The 17,018-nt window shown below is 46.8% G+C and overlaps 1 protein-coding gene and 1 long non-coding RNA gene across 4 annotated transcripts in view; one reads left to right on the plus strand and one right to left on the minus strand.

Annotated features, from left to right (window-relative positions):
- Positions 1–2,616: 2,616 nt before the first annotated feature.
- Positions 2,617–15,183, minus strand: WBP2NL (WBP2 N-terminal like). 3 transcript variants are annotated; one of them, XM_084748404.1, is made up of 6 exons: positions 15,056–15,183; positions 7,007–7,115; positions 6,483–6,534; positions 6,243–6,335; positions 4,514–4,618; positions 2,617–3,449 (listed from the first exon to the last, which is right to left on the minus strand). In XM_084748404.1, exons 1-6 carry the CDS (start codon positions 15,115–15,117, stop codon positions 2,896–2,898), a joined length of 975 nt encoding a protein of 324 aa, XP_084604530.1. In that variant the 5' UTR covers positions 15,118–15,183; the 3' UTR covers positions 2,617–2,895. The 3 variants fall into 3 exon arrangements, with proteins under 3 accessions (XP_084604530.1, XP_084604529.1, XP_084604531.1); XM_084748403.1 differs by having other exon boundaries at positions 6,483–6,624; XM_084748405.1 differs by lacking the exon at positions 15,056–15,183 and having other exon boundaries at positions 6,483–6,641; positions 7,007–7,112.
- Positions 14,936–17,018, plus strand: part of LOC311578559 — a 36,586-nt gene continuing 34,503 nt past the window's right edge. Inside the window, exon 1 of the long non-coding RNA XR_014772895.1 lies at positions 14,936–15,037. This is a non-coding gene — a long non-coding RNA (uncharacterized lncRNA). The remainder of the gene's footprint in view (positions 15,038–17,018) is intronic.

The raw sequence follows: 17,018 nt of genomic DNA on the forward strand, positions 1-17,018 counted from the left end.
AGTGTGATTTTTGAACTGCTTGAAAGATCTTCTGGGATATATACGCCGTAAAAGAATAAAGTTAAAAAAAAAAAAGAAGAATTGTTGGAATTCGCTCTCTGGAGTTTTCTCCATCCACCCAACGTGTGTGTGTGTGTGTGTGTGTGTGTGTGTGAGAAGTTACAGAAGCTTGTTAGAACCTACCTGCTGGAATCTGTCTTACTTCATCAAGTGTGTGTATGGTCTTTTTCTTTCCCTTTCTTTTCAAAACACTTGCCACAAAAAGCAGATGGCCCCCACCCCCACCCTCCCACCCCTGCTAAGAGCCATCAGCTTTAACCCACACTTACCATAATAAGTATAAGCCCCCCCCCCCAAGGAAGCTACTAGCACTGGCCCACTGCCACCCTCAGCTTGCCACCCTCAATGGAAGCCCTTGCTGATAACAATGAGTTCCAGCCTAGAAAGTTACCCTTGGAGAAAGTCTGTGGGGTGACCAGCCAGCTGGGGATCTATGCCCCGCCTCAATTTACTCTGTGGTGTTGAAGCTAGTCTTTGACAAGATTTCATATTAATGGACATGTTTTTTGTTAATTACTCTTGTCACTACTATGACCAAATAATCTACGAAAGGCAACTTCAAGGAGAAAGGGTATTTTTGGCTTATAGTTCAAAGGTGTACAGCCCATCCTTATAGGGAAGACATGTGGTCTGGGTCCATAGCACTGTTCAGGAAGCAGAGAAAGGGGACAGACAGTGCCCACCTGCCCTTTCTCCTTTATGCCCTTTCTATTCTGTGGAGGAGCCCAGCACTTGTGATTGTTCTCAGTTAGACTTCTGGAAACAACCTTGCAGACACACGCAGGAATGTGTCCCAGTATGCCCAGGAGTTTCTCAATCTGATCAAGTTGACAATAGAAATTAACCATCACCTGGGCGTGGTGGCACACACTTTTAATCCCAGCACTCAAGATTGCAGGTGAAGGATCGCTGTGAGTTTGAGGCCACCCTGGCCTACATAGAGACCCTCTCTCAAAAAATGAAAAGAAAAAAAAAGAAAGAAATTAACCATCGTGCAAGTTATTTCTAATTTTGTGCTACGGGAAACAAAGAGTGTAATGGACCCTGTCCATACGCATCGTTGTGGGCATGTGCAAATATCCCTTAGGGGTGGACACTGAGATGAGAAACTGCTACAGCACAGATTTTAATGGTGGTGGAGAAGGCATCCCAGTGGTAGAGCAGTGTGTGCACAACCCTGGGCGCAATCCTCAGCAGTGTGGGAACAAACCCATTCAACATTTGGAAATGTTTTCTCATTTCAAGTCGAGTATCCTTTCAAAATTTTTGTCATAAACGTTAACTGCCTCCGTTAATGTTATTGCCTCAGTTGCTAATTGGTAATTCACATATACATTTCTTTCCTCTTAAAGGTAAACACACTGTGAGTAAGTGTGCATGAAAAGGTTAGAGGTCAATGTCAGGCGTATTGCTCTCTGGCCTATTGAAAACAAGTTCTCTGATCCAAGGACTCACTGATTCAGACCGACTGCTGGCCAGCAAGCCCCAAGGATGTGTCTCTGCACCCTCACCCACAGAACAGGAATTACAGGTGTGTGTTACCGGATCTGGCTTCTTACCTGCACTAATGATCAACGTCAGGCCCTCACGCTTGTGAGAAGCATGTGAGCACGTGACCATCTCTCTGAGTCCACTCCTCTTTTTCTAGCTCTTCACGTGTTCTGACTGTAAGCTGTTAGTGTGCATGCTGGGAGTCACTCCGTCCCAGCCTGCTGCTTTGGACCTGTGCTCTTTTTGCCTTATTGCTTGTTTTGGTCTTTTTTGTTTTGGTTTGGTTTGGTTTTTTGGTTTTTGGTTTTTTGTTTTGGTTTTTTGAGACAAGGTTTCTCTGGGTAGCCTTGGCTGTCCTAGACTCACTTTGTAGACCAGGCTGGCCTCGAACTCACAGTGATCTGCCTGCCTCTGCCTCCCGAGTGCTGGGATTAAAGGCATGCGCCACCATAAAGGCTGCCTTCTCTGTGCTTTCCAAATCTACTCTTCTACTGTGCGCATATGCTGCAACCTGTAAGGTCCTCTTTCACTGGACATTCAAGGTTGTCCCACTCTTCCAGTAAAGAGCACTCTGTAAGGGACATGTGTTCAGTGTGATGCAGTTTGGATTTTGTTTTCGAGACAGGTTCTAATGTAGCCTGGGCTGACAGTTAACTCCCTGGATAGCCAGAGGTGACCTTGAACCTCTCAAGTGCTGCTGGGATTTCAGGCATGTGTACCCATGCCTGGCACCTGGATTTGCAATTAGTCAATTAGGTTTTGGTACTGGGGTTAACCCTACAACATCAGCATCCCAGGCAAGCATACTACAGCCCAGTTCCATCCCCGGCCCTTTTATAGCTTTTGAGACAGGAGCTCACTAAGCTGCCCAGGCTGGCTTTGACTCTGTAGCCCAGGCAAGCCTTGAACTTGCTATCCTTCTGCCTCCCCCTCTCTGGCAGCTGCGGTTACAGGCCTGCAGCACCGGGCCCAGATCTCAACATGACATTTTAGCAGGTCTTAGTATCTACCAAACAGATTAGTATAAAGGCATTTGAATGGAGATCAGGAGAAAGGCAGGAGACATTTTGCAAACTCACACCAAAGTATGTTTTAACATGCATCCAATGTCAACCAAGCCATTACGGAATTAGCCCTCTGCTGCTACTCCCTCTTATCCAGCTAATCAAGAACTGACACTGCTTCTAAAGCCAAAGCGTGGAGGAAAAGCTTGGCTTCGCACTACGACTGAACTTCCAAGAGGGGAGGCCAACTACCTAGGACCTGTGATCTCACACCTGCGTGCTTCTCGTTATCTTGACTTCAACGTTAGGGTGTGGTCTTGCTCGGTGAAACTTCACGGTTTTACATCTTAGAAGGGGGAGAATAGGCCGGTGAATTCGAGGTAGATGGAAAAGATGCCTGATATCCAGGAGTCTGGGCTGCTGCAGAAATGGGAGGCCTTGCTTCAGACCCAGCAGGTGGAGTGTCATGTGCTGTGGGCAGGGCTCTTGATCCCGGAGGTACGGACCCATATCCTGAAGGAGGAGTCCCGTACCCCGTGGGCGGGGCTTCGGATCTGGGAGGTACGGACCCATATCCTGAAGGAGGAGTCCCGTACCCCGTGGGCGGGGCTTCGGATCTGGGAGGTGGGGACCCGGATCCCATAGGTGTAGTTCCGTATGTGGGAGGTAGGACTGCATACTCCACAATCGGGGCGCCATAGCTCACAGGTGGGGCTCCGTAGCCAGGAAGTGGAACTCCATAGCCCATAGGGGTAGCTATGTATAGAGGAGGAGGGGACCCGTATCCAGGAGGCAGGACATCGTATCTAGGAGGTGGGGCTCCATATCCTACGGGTGGGGGTCCATATCCTGCAGGTGGGGGTCCGTATCCTGCAGGTGGGGCTCCATGAGCAACTGGGATAACAAAAAGAAGGAAGAACACGGTTACCCTGCAAACAGAGAATAACTAAAGAACAAAAAAAATAATGCCAAGAAAACTCACACATGAGAATTCAGCCGTGCTAAGATGTTACCTCTAGCATTGCCCAGTGAAGGTCTTAGCGCTGCTCTGGTGAGGTGAATGAACTCAGGGCTTTGGAGATATTATTTTAACACACCAGTAATATTGATCTCGAGAATGTCATACATAAAAAGAATGGTGCCTGGCTCATATACTACTGAGCAAGGCAGGTCTTCATGGACGCCCGCAGCTCTGCCCCTCTAAGGCACATCAGATGTTAAAGGGCACACACAGGCAATGAAGCCCAGGGTGGGGCTGGAAGGCACAGCAGCCTTGAAGGCCATAATCCTGTAAAGTCAGGAGAGGTGCACAGAGCTGAGCTTCCTGCTCAGGCTCTCAGCAGGAGGTACACTCCTCGCCAGCAGGGTTGCTGAGGTGGTGCTGTGCCTGTGCACCACCATCAAAGTCGGTCTGAGACACGGCCTGCACAGAACCTCAGCACCCCGGAGGCTAAGGCAGGACAGTGAATTCCAGACCAGCCCTGTCGCAAACACGCGGGAGTGACAGACAAGAAGAATAGAGTCTGAAATGCAAGTCCAGTCGTTTGCTTACACACTGATGGGTTTCAACCAGGAAGAAAAGCCATGAAAACCAAACCCTGGGCCAGGTGTGGTAGTGCATACCTTTAATCCCAGCACTCGGGAGGCAGAGGCTGGGGGATCGATGTGAGTTCAAGGCCAGCCTGGTCTATGAAGTGAGTCTAGGACAGCCAAGGCTACACAGAGAAACCCTGTCTGGGGGAGGGGGGGAAAGAAAGAAAGAAAGAAAGAAAGAAAGAAAGAAAGAAAGAAAGAAAGAAAAAGAAAACCAAACCCTGGGGCTTCTTTCAAACTGGAGCTGAAACAAGGCTGTGGTGAATTGTCTTCAGGTCCCTGGTGTACTTTTCCACTCCCTGGGGGCATCTTTTCCAATACCTCACCTTGGCATGCCTGGGGGCACACACGCTCCTTTCTCTCACCTTGGCATGCCTGGGGAGCATACATGCCCCTCTCCCCAGCGATGACATAAATTCCTAGAGGGGTCATCCAGAAACTTGCAACTCTGAGTGGAGCTCCTTGGGCAGCTGAGAAGACAATTTGGCAAAATACAAACTCTTTATTCTTTTAAACCAGATATACATCAGCTATGAACTGACTGATCGTATTGACTGCCACCTTACATGTGAGCCACCAATACTTTGGTGATACCAGGTAAAAAAACACATGTGGCCCTTTTCTTAAACTGCATACTTGCTGAGAGCAGAGATTTTGTCTCATTGCCTGCAGTTCCGTAGGGCCTAACATAGTGCTTACTGTATAACCACCACTTACTTGGTTTCCCCATCTAACAAGTATCTATATCGTAAGATTTTATGAGCATTAAACTGACCATCGTAAAAGGGCTTAGACACCTGTCCAGTGTAGCAAATATTTAAAAAGTGCTAACTAAATTACATGTCTTTCTTGACCATGGCACACAGCATCCCCAGCTCATTCACTGTAGTACCCTAGACACAGTATACCCTCTTCCCTTGTATCTGTGGCACCATATTCATGCCTCTGTTAAAGCAAATAAAAATGTGTCTGCAAATGTCCGTCTTTATTAGGCCGTGTTTTCAGCATTTAGATTGGAGTTTGAGGTAGGTAGCAAAAAAAGAAAAGGATGAATGAATGAAATGAAATGACAACTCAGAGAAGAGAGAGGCGCAAGATGCAAACTGAGTGGGTTGTAAGAGCACAGGAGGTAGCCAGGCAGTGGAGGCGCAATCCCGGCACTCTGGAGGCAGAGGCAGGCAAATCTCTGAGTTCAAGGCCAGCCTGGTCTACAAAGTGAGTTCCAGGACAACCAAGGTTACACAGAGAACCATCACAGAAAACCTTCTCTGTACAGCCATTAGTACAGTCCTACTGTAGGACAGAAGTCATCACTAATTCCCCTCTCGTGGAAGATAAGAACAAACAAAAGAGAAGCAAGACCAAGGCTGAGGTGAGAAGATCAAAAGAAACCTGGCAAAGTCTTCCCTCAGGCACAGGGAATGGCAAAGCCTTGCTCTAATTACTTGCAAACACATTGATAACTTGTGTTCCCAGCCTGAGACTGCTCCCACAGAGACTCCTGCTGAGAAGGCCAGACCTCTCCTTTTGTGCTGTTCTTTTTGTTTGTTTGTTTTTGTTTTTGTTTTTTTGAGACAAAGTTTCTCTGTGTAGCCTTGGCTGTCCTGGACTCACTTTGTAGACCAGGCTGGCCTTGAACTCACAGCGATCCGCCTGCCTCTGCCTCCCGAGTGCTGGGATCAAAGGTGTGTGCCACCACGCTCTCAGCTTTGTGCTGTTCTTATAAACACTCTTGAGGTTATGGGCTCTGTCCGTCCATTGGTTGCCGCTCCCTCAGAGCAAGCTCCGCCCACCAGATCCCAGCTATTTATTCTTCATCCCCAGGCTGCTTTACTCAGGCATCCAGGACCATGGTGTGCAGGACGTGGCACAAAAGGCAGGCAGGTTAATCATGTAGATGTCTGATCCTCCAGGACAGGAGAGGTTAATAAGCCACAGGGTGGGGTTTGACACACAAGAGATACACTCAGGAAATGCTTGTGTAATTAATTCATGGAGAAACACCAACCCGCGGAGGGCGAGCCAGTCTCTGCTGGTTAACAGTCTTGTTTCTGTTCCTTAACCCCTAAAGCTTTTACTGTGGGCACCACTCACCAGCAGCCGCAGCTTTGGCCATCAGCTGCGCAAAGTCGATAGCACCTCCTTTCCTGAAGACTATTTTAAAAGGAGTGGATCCTTCCCAGCCACCTGGGGGAAGAAATGGCAAATACTTACAGATGCGGGGAACACACTGGAGTAGGGCAGTTTCTAACATGAAACAAGTCCGAACCTTTCTAGAATCTTTTCTGGGTTGTGGGGAAGGCCTTTCTAGGAGAGAAAAAAAAAAAAACTCACCCTCCGGAGCTGCCTGAACTGTCCCTTTAATGTAGTTTGCACCAAAGACTGGCTGCTCCACAGTGCAGTTGGTCATGAGATGGAAAGGCATCATAAAAGACAACATGGGGTCATTGTCTGAACGTGAAGCCACAAAAATCACCTAAGTGAGGAAGGAAACTTTGGAAAAGGAATACAGAATTTGTCCATGGATAGAGACTTGCAAAAGCAAGGCCAAGGTCGCTTGGGCAATGTGGCCCAATTGAAAAAAAGGTCACCTTCCATCCTTCTTCAAAATGGAAGTCTCACAGTAAAACACTTTAAAAGCCAATGTTTAACACCCCCCCACACCCCACCCCCACCCCCACCCCCCACCCCCACCCCCCGCGCCCGACAGGGTTTCTGTGTAGTCCTGGCTGTCCTGGAACTCATTTTGTAGACCAGGCTGGCCTTGAACTCAGAGAGATTCGCCCACTTTTGCCTCTAAGCTTAAGAAAAAGACAAATATAAGCTAATCAGCCAATCAAAAGAAAAGTATAAATTACCCGGTATGAGGTGAGAAACAGGGTTCCCCTCTTTGTACCATTGAAGAGGTTGGAGCCTGGCGGTGGCTGGGGGAAGGAGAGGTCCACATCTGAACTCTTCTTCAAGAGGCTGCAGAAAGGCAGGGCAGGCAACGAGTGTCAAAATACACAGAATGAGCAGGGCAGCGGTGGCGCACGCCTTTAATCCTAGCACTCTGGAAACAGAGGCAGGTGGATCTCTCAGTTCAAGGCCAGCCTGGTCTACAAAGTGAGTTCTAGGACAGGCAGGACTATATAGTAGACCTTGTTTGGGGGGTGGGGGGGGAAGCACATAAAATGACACACACAGGGCTGGGCATGCAACTCTGGGCTTGAGTGCCTGCCCAGAACACGGGAGGCGAAATGCCATCCCAGCACTGCCGAAGAGGACAGCAAAAAAGCACAAACAAAGGTGTCAGTCAAGAGGCACTAGCTGCTACTCACAGTTTGGGGTAACGGAATGGACAAGCAATGTTACTCTTGAACAATTTACTCCTAGTCTCCCTTTTAAAGGAGATTTTTTAGGGGCTGGAGCAATGGCTCACTGGTTCGGACTGCTGACTCCTCTTCCAGAGGCCCCAGGTTTGATTCCCAGCACCACATGATAGCTCACGAGAGTTAGCATCTCAGTTCCCGGAGAGCTGATGCCCTCTTCTGGTCTCCAAGGAACCTTCACATGGTGCACAGACACATGCAAGGAAAATACCCATTCACACAAAATAATAGTTTTTAAAATAAACAGGGTTTACTCTTCTTTATATATTTAAGTTTATGCATGGGTGTGTCATGGATGTGTGGGTGGTCACAGACCAGAAGGGGGCTTTACCGAACTGGAGTCACAGGTAGTTATGAGCTGACTAACACGGTTGCCGGGACCCAAGCTTCTGTCCTCCAGAAGAGCAAGAAGGGCTCTTAACTACTAAGTTATCTCTCCAGGCCCTTTTTGTAGAGGAATTTTAATTCAGAACATGGCTGCTCTGGCAAGAGATCACATCCAAAGACCTTCTATGTCTGTGTGATCAGGGTGAATACAAACATGCCTTTAATAAAAAAAGACAGAGGCAAGTAGATCTAAGTTCAAGGCCAGGCTGGTATAGAGCAAGTTTCAGGTAAAGAAAAGCTTAGGTCCAGACATGGTAGTACACACCTTACAATGAAGGCAAAGTTAGCTTGTAGAAGGAAGCACCCATGTTTGAAAGTGATGTTTAATTGAGTGGCAGAAAAAGTCACGAATCAGAGAAAGATTTGACAGACTAGGATACGCCCAACTCTCACAAGAAGAGAGAGGAAATGGAAGCTACTTAAGGGGCAATGCAGAGGGAGGGGCAAGTCAGGTTGACCTCGAGAGTTTTACAGAGGTTGAATGAGAGAAAGAGCCAAGGCTACACAGAGAAACCTTGTCTCAAAAAAAAAAAAAAAATTAAAACCAAAAGAATTAAAAGAGAAAGCAATAGGTAGTGTTTAACTAGGCAGAGGGAATGGTACGGGGGCAGTTCAGACAGGGAAGCCGACAGCCCTAACGGCGATGGAGGAATGGAAAACAAACTGCCTACTTGGGAGAAGATGCCATAGGCATGAACCAATCCACGGCATGAGTAACACTAGGAAGAGCCGTGAGACCAAGTTGGGAAGCTGTCTGGGATTTGAACTTGAGGGACTCCCTAGGCAGGCAAAAAGAAACTGCAAGCTCTAGATTTTTTGGCACAGAAGCTACACGACTGAAGAAGAGGTGATGATGTGGTGATACAGTAGAAGGCTGGTACAGTGCACAGTTCAGTTTAAGATCATATGATAAAATAATAATTATACATTTAGAGTGAGAGTGAGAATATATAAAACTGTAGTTTGTGACAGTAAAGTTTTGGGAGAAGGCAGAGCTCTATAGGACAAAATATTTTTTATATTATTAAAAATAAGTTGGTAATTGTTTGAATTATATTCCTGTAAACTAAGATATCTGGTTTATAAAGTGAGTCTAGGACAGCCAAGGCTACACAGAGAAACCCTGTCTCAGAAAAACAAGACAAGACAAATAAACAAACTAATTGGAAAAAAAAAAAGAGTGGTGCAGAGTTCTGTTGCTGTGAAGAGATGCTATGACCATGGCAACTCTTATAAAGAAAAATATTTAATTGGGGCTGTCTTACAGTTCAGAGGGTTAGTCCATTATTATGGTGGGAAGCATGGCGTCTCACAAGCAGAGAAGGTTCTGGAGAAGGAGCTGAGAGTTCTAGGTCTGGATTGGCAGGCAGCAGGAAGAGAGAGTGACACTGGGCCTGGCTTGAGCCTCCAAAACCCCAAAGCCTACTTTTAGTGCCACACTTCCTTCAACAATGGCCACATCTACTCCAACAAGGCCACACCTCCTAATAGTACCACTCCCTATGAGCCTATGAGCGCCATTTGCATTCAAACCACCACAAAATACAAAAGCAAAATGTCACTTAAGCTAATCAGACATGAATAAAGCCTTTATGGTGAGATAACTAACAATGTGGTAGTTATATTATTTTCCTACTTTTCTTAAAATTAATTAAAAAATAGTTTCTAGAAAGTCCTGGTTTGTTTGTTTTTTTTAGTATCACTTGAGTGTTTCTTAATGAAATATTTAGAATCTGAACAGTTTTAGGCTTTGGAATGCTTGCATATACAGGAGATTTGGGAGGAATGAGACCCAAGTCTAAATGTGGCATTCATTGGTTCCATATATACGTTCCACATACAACCTTTAAACAATGCTATGCATAAAACAAAGTATCATGGAGTGGAATTTTTCAGATGGGGTATTTGGTGGCACTCAAGGGTTGTTTTGGAGAGACAGGGTCTTGCTCTATAGGCCAGGCTGGTCTAGAACTCACAATCCTCCTGCATCAACCCGAGTGTTGGCATTTTCAAGGTGGTTTCACCTTCAGGTATGTACCACCACACCTGGAATTTTAAAAAGTGTTTTTGTCTGCCCTCGAGGGGGGAGAGTGGCATGTGCATGTCTGTAGGTCCCTTGAAGGCCAGAGGAGGCCAGTGCCATCTAGAGCTGGAGCTCCAGGCATTTGCGTGCCATCCAGCATGGCTTCTGGGACCTGAGCCTGGGTCCTCCAGCGGAACAGGGTATGCTCAGAATAGATGAGCCGTCCCTCCAACCCTACCACCCCTGAATTCACTGCCGCATTTTAGATTTCAGATTTTCAGATCAGGAATGTTCAGCCTGTACTGGGTGAAGACAAGATAGAAACATAACACTTTAAAGTTATTAAATGTTTTCCTATGAACTATTTTATAGTTTTAAAAAAACTACTCAGAGCCGTGTGTGGTGGCGCAGGCCTTTAATCCCAACACTGGAAGGCAAAGGCAGGTGGACCTCTGTGAGCTCAAGGCCAGCCTGGTCTACAGAATGAGTTCTAGGACAGCCAGGGCTACACAGAGAAACCCTGTCTCAAAAAACCACCACCACCAACAACAAAAAAACCTGTTCAGTAGTAAGTGTTCTTGTGCTCAAATCCTAAAGGTAATCATTGGTTTCCAGCCCAACTGAGCTTTGTGCTCCACAAGACATTTATTTGAATGATACTAACACCACTATTAACACCGAGCCCTGAGTTCTTCCTTTATCCTTGGGCACAGTGAATGTGACATTGAGACTTCGCCCCGGTTTTCCTCTCATCATTTGCTTTGGCTCTTTGGGATGCCTTGGCCTGACTGAGCAGGGTGTTCCCTTCATATCAGCCTCTCTGCTTTCTTTTCTTTCTTTTTGGAGGCTGGTTCGCTCCAAGCATATTTCTAGGACAGAAACAACCTGGAGGTCCCCTTCTTGCACAGGCCCTGGCTCCTGGTCAAGGCCATTTCACCCTCAGATGCACTCAGCCACTCTTCCAGTGCCGATGGCACCGCTAACCTTTAGCACTTCGTTAAACAGCTGCGTAACTTTCTGCTGTTGTTGGCTCTTGTCTTCCAAGACAGGGTTTCTCTGTGTAGCCCTCGCTGTCCTGGAACTCACTCTGTAGACCAGGATGCCCTCGAACTCACAGCGATCCTCCTGCCTCTGCCTCCCAAGTGCTGGGATCACACCACGTCCGTCCTGGTGTAACTTTTTATCCAAAAGTCAGATAAATACAACTGCACTCGGAAAATATCTGGTAAGTTTTCATCAGCTGAAAGGGCAAGTTGGACACATATATTGAGCTATTACTGGAAACCAAGTCACTACTGGTTTTTTCACATGGGGTAGGACTGGGACACCAGAAAAGAGGCTCAACCCGGGCTCCTCCCTGCCTCTCACAGCATCCTCAGCATCACAAGTAAAGCACAGAGCCAGGTGGTACCAGGCTCAAAGATACATTTTGATAGATGGGTAAAGCTATGTTTTCAAGCAAAGCCTGGCAAGGTGGCTCCATGAGTAAAGGCCTGATGAGCTGAGTTTGATCCCTGGAACTCCCACAGTAGAAGGTAAGAGACCTCCCACAGGTTGTCCTGACCTGTATATGTGCTGTGGCACATGCATATGCACGCTCACACACACATTGGATTTTTTGTTTTGTTTCGGTTGGTTGTTTCTTTTGGTTTTTTGAGACAGGGTTTCTCTGTGTAGCCTTGGTCATCCTGGACTCACTTTGTAGACCAGGCCGACCTTAAATTCACAGAGATCTGTCTGCCTCTGCTGGGATTAAAGGTGTGAATCACCACACCTGGCCTGTTTTGTTTTTTTAATCCCTAGTAGTAGAGCTGAGGAGATGTCTCAGAGATTCAGAGTATTGGCTGTTCTTCCAAACCTCCTGAGTTGCAACCGCATGGTGGCTCATAACTATCTATAATGAGATCTGGTGCCCTCTTCTGGTATTCAGGCAGAATACTGTATAAATAATAAATCTTTTCTTTAAAAATCCAAATAGTAATGCTTATAAATGAAGGGGAAAATCTCAGAATAGTTCATATTGAGAATTAAGCAAAAATTTATGCACACTGGAATATCAGCCATTGACATTAATAACATAGATATGGGTACATAACTCGATATGTTATTAGCAAATGTAAGTTTGGCAAGGGGGGGACAAGTATAAGTTTCCACAGGGAGAAGTACAGAGAAAGCAATACCACAATGCAAAAACCGCTAAATGTTGGAATTTGGGTAATGAACTTTTCCCCCCTGAACAAATTTTTAAATAATGGATAAAATAAAACAATGTACTATTTTTTGTTTGTTTGGTTGGTTTTTCTAGACAGGGCTTCTCTGTGTAGTCTTGGCTGTCCTGTCACTTTGTAGACCAGGCTGGCCTCGAACTCACAGAGATCCACCTGCTTCTGCCTCCCTGAGAATCTTTTCCATTTTTACAACACAGCCTGGCCTTCTCAGGCCATGCTGACAAATTCTCTACAAGGCAGGTACAATGCCATACATAATCCCAGCAGACTTGCACCATCATATCTGGCTTCAAGGAGCATTTTGGGTTTTTAGATTAGGGATGTTCAACATGTCTGTGCCAAGGCAAGACAGAAACGAGACACTTTAATTTCAGCTTGACTCACTACATTCTTCCTCATCGCTGAAATATGTTTCCCCACCCCCACCCTACCCCCATCTCTGTAATGTCTTTTCCTTGTTTACCAATACATTGAGGGTGCTTCTCAATGTTACTACTAAGCCAATATGCCAATGGTTGGTATTCTGGTATGAATAAATCCTTGTTCAACTCCAAATCTGAGATTTTTCTGGGATGTTTTGGTGTAGTTGTTTAATTACTACAAACATGCCTTGGGAGGCTGAGGCAGAAGAATCACAAGTTCAGGGCCAGCCCTAGCTAAACAAACACGAAGACTTGGGCTCCACACACTCAATTGTTGCTATACTTGCTCTTTCTTCTTCTTCTTCTTCTTCTTCTTCTTCTTCTTCTTCTTCTTCTTCTTCTTTTTCTTTTTTTGAGACAGAGTTTCTCTGTATATCCTTGGCTGTCCTGGAATCTCTTTGTAGACCAGGCTGGCCTCGAACTCACAGTGATCCACCTGCCTCTGCCTCCTGAGTGCTGCCTCCCACGCCTGGCCATTGCTACACTCTCAACTGCACAATTGCAATTAAACTTTCAAATGTGCATCGTTACTATAAGGAAAACTAAAAATAGAAGCAATTTCCCCTTCTCAAATTACTTCCCTACAGCCATTTGTAACTGGGAAAGTCAGAGAAACAACCTTTGATGAAGAGAGAGCAGAAAATAAAGTTTTTCTAACGGAGAGCAAGCGAAGGTGATGCAGAGCATGTAATCTCAGATCTAAAGCCAGGCTCTCTCATATGCACTGCAAGGGATTTTGAACAAATTCTTTCTCATCTTCTTCCCTGTGAAATGAGAATACTTTTCCCTCTGTCCTCACTGCAGACAGAACAGTTAGAAGGACAAAGAACAATGCTTGCCATAATTAGCTGTTCAGTGAAAATTATCGCTGCATATTCAAGAACACAGATTCTTAAAAGTCAAAGGAACGAAAAAAAGTTAAACAACAAAAAAAAAAGGGGGGCTGGGATTAAAGGTGTGTACCACCACACCCAGCTTCTTTTGGGATTTTGGGGTTTTTTTGTTTTTGTTTTTGTTTTTGTTTTTGGTACAGGGTATTTCCACTATGTAGCTCTAGCTGTCCTGCAGCTCTTTGTTGACCAGGTTGGCCTCAAACTGTTCTCAGGAGTTCTACGATGTGAATTTGAGTCCCACAGCCTGGTGGGGAAATGAAGGAAAATCAACAGAGAGGATGTAATCCAGGAGAGGCAGAGACAGCGCAAGGGAAGTGGGTGAGCAATGGGTTATAGAGGGGAGTGCGGCAAGGTCTTAAGTTTGCCTAGGGATGGGCTTCTCCTGACAGAGAAGCCACCTTACAAGCCCCAGTGTAAAGACCAGACAAACTCCATTTTGAAAAAGAAACTCCATTTTGCGTTAAACCTGGCTGAGGGCTGAACCCAGATTCCATAAAAACCACAAACTAGTCTAAACAGAAAAATGTTCCCCTAGCAACACAATCAGCTCACCTGGGGAAAGTCCAAATATACTCTCTGCTGGTCAAGCTGACCAGCAGGTGGTCTGGCACATAGCAACAACCAATTAGGAGAAGCCAGGCCCAAGTTCCTAATGCCCCCATGACTGCTTCAACCAATCTTTTCTATAGGCCAACTTGCCCCGACACCTATTACCCAACCAATGAAACACCAAGGCTTGTAACTCCCTGCTTGCAGCTTTTCTGCCCAAACGCCGTCCTATCATATAATGTAAAACTCATTTCTTTCGTCTAAAACCTATAAAAACCTCTCTCAACTGAGACTCGAGGCCACTTCCTTGCATCTGCTGTGCCACTGCATAGGAGGGGTGGCCCGGTTCAAACCTGCAATAAAGACTTCCTTGCAATTGCATTTGGACTCGGCTCTTGGGTGGTCTGTTGGGGAGTCTCTCAAAATGTGGGCCTAACACCAGCACCATGAGAGGTTGAGGGTGCCATTCTTCCTGGGCACTCCTACTTTTGTTCCCAGTCTTTTCAATAAAGGCGATGCGGTCATGTCCCAGGTTGAAACTACAAAGAAAGGAAGCTTTGGGGGGCGGGGGAATTCTGAGGAAAGCTTGTGACACTTGTGACAGCTCTGAGTCTTCCTACAGTTATACACATGCTACATGCTAGCTCCTCTTCCAACTCGCCTGGCCTGGGCCTTTGTTCCTGGTCGCGCGAGGCACAACCAGGGCCCTTCGGATGACTGTCAACTCCCTCCCTCTAAAGTCACACGCACAACTGATGGCGGTTGTTTGATGCTTGCCGACCCACTCTTCCCACAGCCCTCGCTCTGGCCTTTCCTTTGAGGATGCCTGCGCGCCCCCACCCCGACCCGAGCACACCGCGCATGCGCCAAGCAGCCGGCTCCTGGAACGCCCTCAGACGTCAGGGGCGGAGCTCAGAGGAGCGCGCCCGGAAAGGGCGGGAGAGTCCTCGATTCGCCGAGCGCTTTCTAGCGCGCGTGTCTACCATGAGCATCTCCTCAGTCCGCAACAGCAGCCTGTAAGTCCCCTCAGGCACCTTTCGCCAGAAGGGATGGCGGCCCCACGGCGGTCCACCGTATGGTTCTGGTTCACCGCCATCTTGCTCTTGGTCCCCTCCCGCCGCCGCACTCCGCCGCCCTCCCTTCAAATGGGAAGGGGGAGGCTACAAAGCAGGGGGCGGGCCCTAAGGAGAGGGCGGGGAGATTATGGCGCAGAAACGTGGAGTTGAGTGGACCGCTGTCACAAGAGGAACTGTCACATGAGTCAGGGGGGAGAGGGAGGGGGAGGAGGGAGAGAGAGGGAGGGGGGGGAGAGAGGGAGGGGGAGGGGAGAGAGAGAGAGAGAGAGAGAGAGAGAGGTGTGTTCATGGAACTGGCTCTACCCCCTAGAACAGGGAGGGGCTGAAGGATGGGTGAATAGGCTCCATAGTGTAGGTATGATCCTGCCAGCCATTAGGTATTAATGGTTTTAAAAGTACCCATTAACTCAAAAGCTCAGTCCAGATTATTTTAAACCAACCCAAATTGAGGGTCTACATTTCCTCCATTCTTTTAAGACCAGAGCATTCTTCCATCAAAGAAGGCCTAGGGCTGGGTTGGTGGTGGCGCACGCCTTTAATCCCAGCAGTTGGGAGGCAGAGACAGGCAGATCGCTGTGAGTTCAAGACCAGCCTGGTCTACAAAGTGAGTCCAGGGCAGTCAAGGCTACACAGAGAAACCGTGTCTCAAAAAAGAAAAAGAAAAAAAAGCAGAAAACAAAGAAGGCCTAGAACCAGAACCGATGGTCCCGTGAGAGAACACCCAGAAAAGGTGAGCTGGGTTAGGAAGTAGACAGTGAATTTCAGCCTTCAGTGGGTCCTGTTCCGGGATCCACCGAGCCTTTGTTTATGTCACACTCACTGTATTACTCAAGACACTCTAGAGTATCAGTGTGCCCACCAGAGAAGAAACAAAAGTTGCCAGGTAATCAGACATGTTATCATTGTTAAGACATGTCCTGATTTCAGATTTTTTGTTTTGTTTCATTCTCTTTTGAGACAGGATCTCTCTATGCATCCCTGACTGTCCTATATGCGGCTCAGCTGAACTCGGTATGTAGCCCAGGCTGGTCTCAAACTCACAGAGGTCCTCCTGCCTCTGGCTCCCAAATGCTGGCTTAAAAGGCGTGTGCCACCACACATAGCACAGGCTATTTTTTTTTTCTTTTTCTTTTTCTTTGTTTTGTTTTGTTTTTCGAGACAAGGTTTCTCTGTGTTAGTCTTGGCTGTCCTGGACTCGCTTCATAGACCAGGCTGGCCTCAAATTCACAGCAATCCGCCTGCCTCTGCCTCCCGAGTGCTGGGATTAAAGGCATGCACACCACACCCGGTACCAGGCTTTTTTTTTTTTTTTTAAGTACAAGACTTACTAGAATTAAAAATCAACCAGGCAGTGGTGGAGCACGCTTTTAGTCCCAGCACTCAGGAAGCAGAGACAGACGGATCACTGAGTTTGAGGCCAGCCTGGTCTACAAAGCAAGTCCAGGACAGTCAAGGATACACGGAGAAACCCTGTCTCAAAAAAAAAAAATAATAATAATAACAACTCAATAGGAATAGTACACTGCAGTGGTGCAAACATCAAGATCTAGCCTCTCCTATCATGGTCAATACAACCTTGAGCAAGAAGACTGTGTTCTCTGAACTACACCTTCCACACGTGTTGAGGCAGAAGAGAGCTTAGGTTTTTGCCGTTGTGATTGCTGATGTGCAGCGAACAGTTCTGCCTTTCAAATTTCCCTTCCCTTCATCTGTGTTGTGTTGCCACTAGTTGCCGTCTTCCATCATTTCTCCTGCGTGGATTCAAGAACCTCTTGACTCCTCTTCCACTGCGGCCCCTCCAAACTGTCTCTCTCCATTTAGTTATACTTTATAATTCACCTCACAAGAAAGCCAAGATCCCAAATAATTGCTTAAAATTCACATTACAATTTAGGCAAATTATAAACAGATGAGAGTTGTG

This window comes from Acomys minous (assembly GCF_964271855.1).
Source record: "Acomys minous genome assembly, chromosome: 12".
Classification (NCBI taxonomy): Eukaryota; Metazoa; Chordata; class Mammalia; order Rodentia; family Muridae; genus Acomys; species Acomys minous.

What these genes read in the sequence shown, in the direction of transcription:
- WBP2NL (XM_084748403.1), bottom strand. Translation starts at nt 15,117, where the DNA reads ATGGCGGTGAACCAGAACCATACGGTGGACCGCCGTGGGGCCGCCATC. An exon ending in GCCATCCCTTCTGGCGAAAG is followed by an intron (nt 7,116 to 15,055) that starts GTGCCTGAGGGG and finishes GCCTTTCTGCAG; the next exon opens with CCTCTTGAAGAAGAGTTCAG. An exon ending in TGCTCCCCAGGCATGCCAAG is followed by an intron (nt 3,450 to 4,513) that starts GTGAGAGAAAGG and finishes TTGTTATCCCAG; the next exon opens with TTGCTCATGGAGCCCCACCT.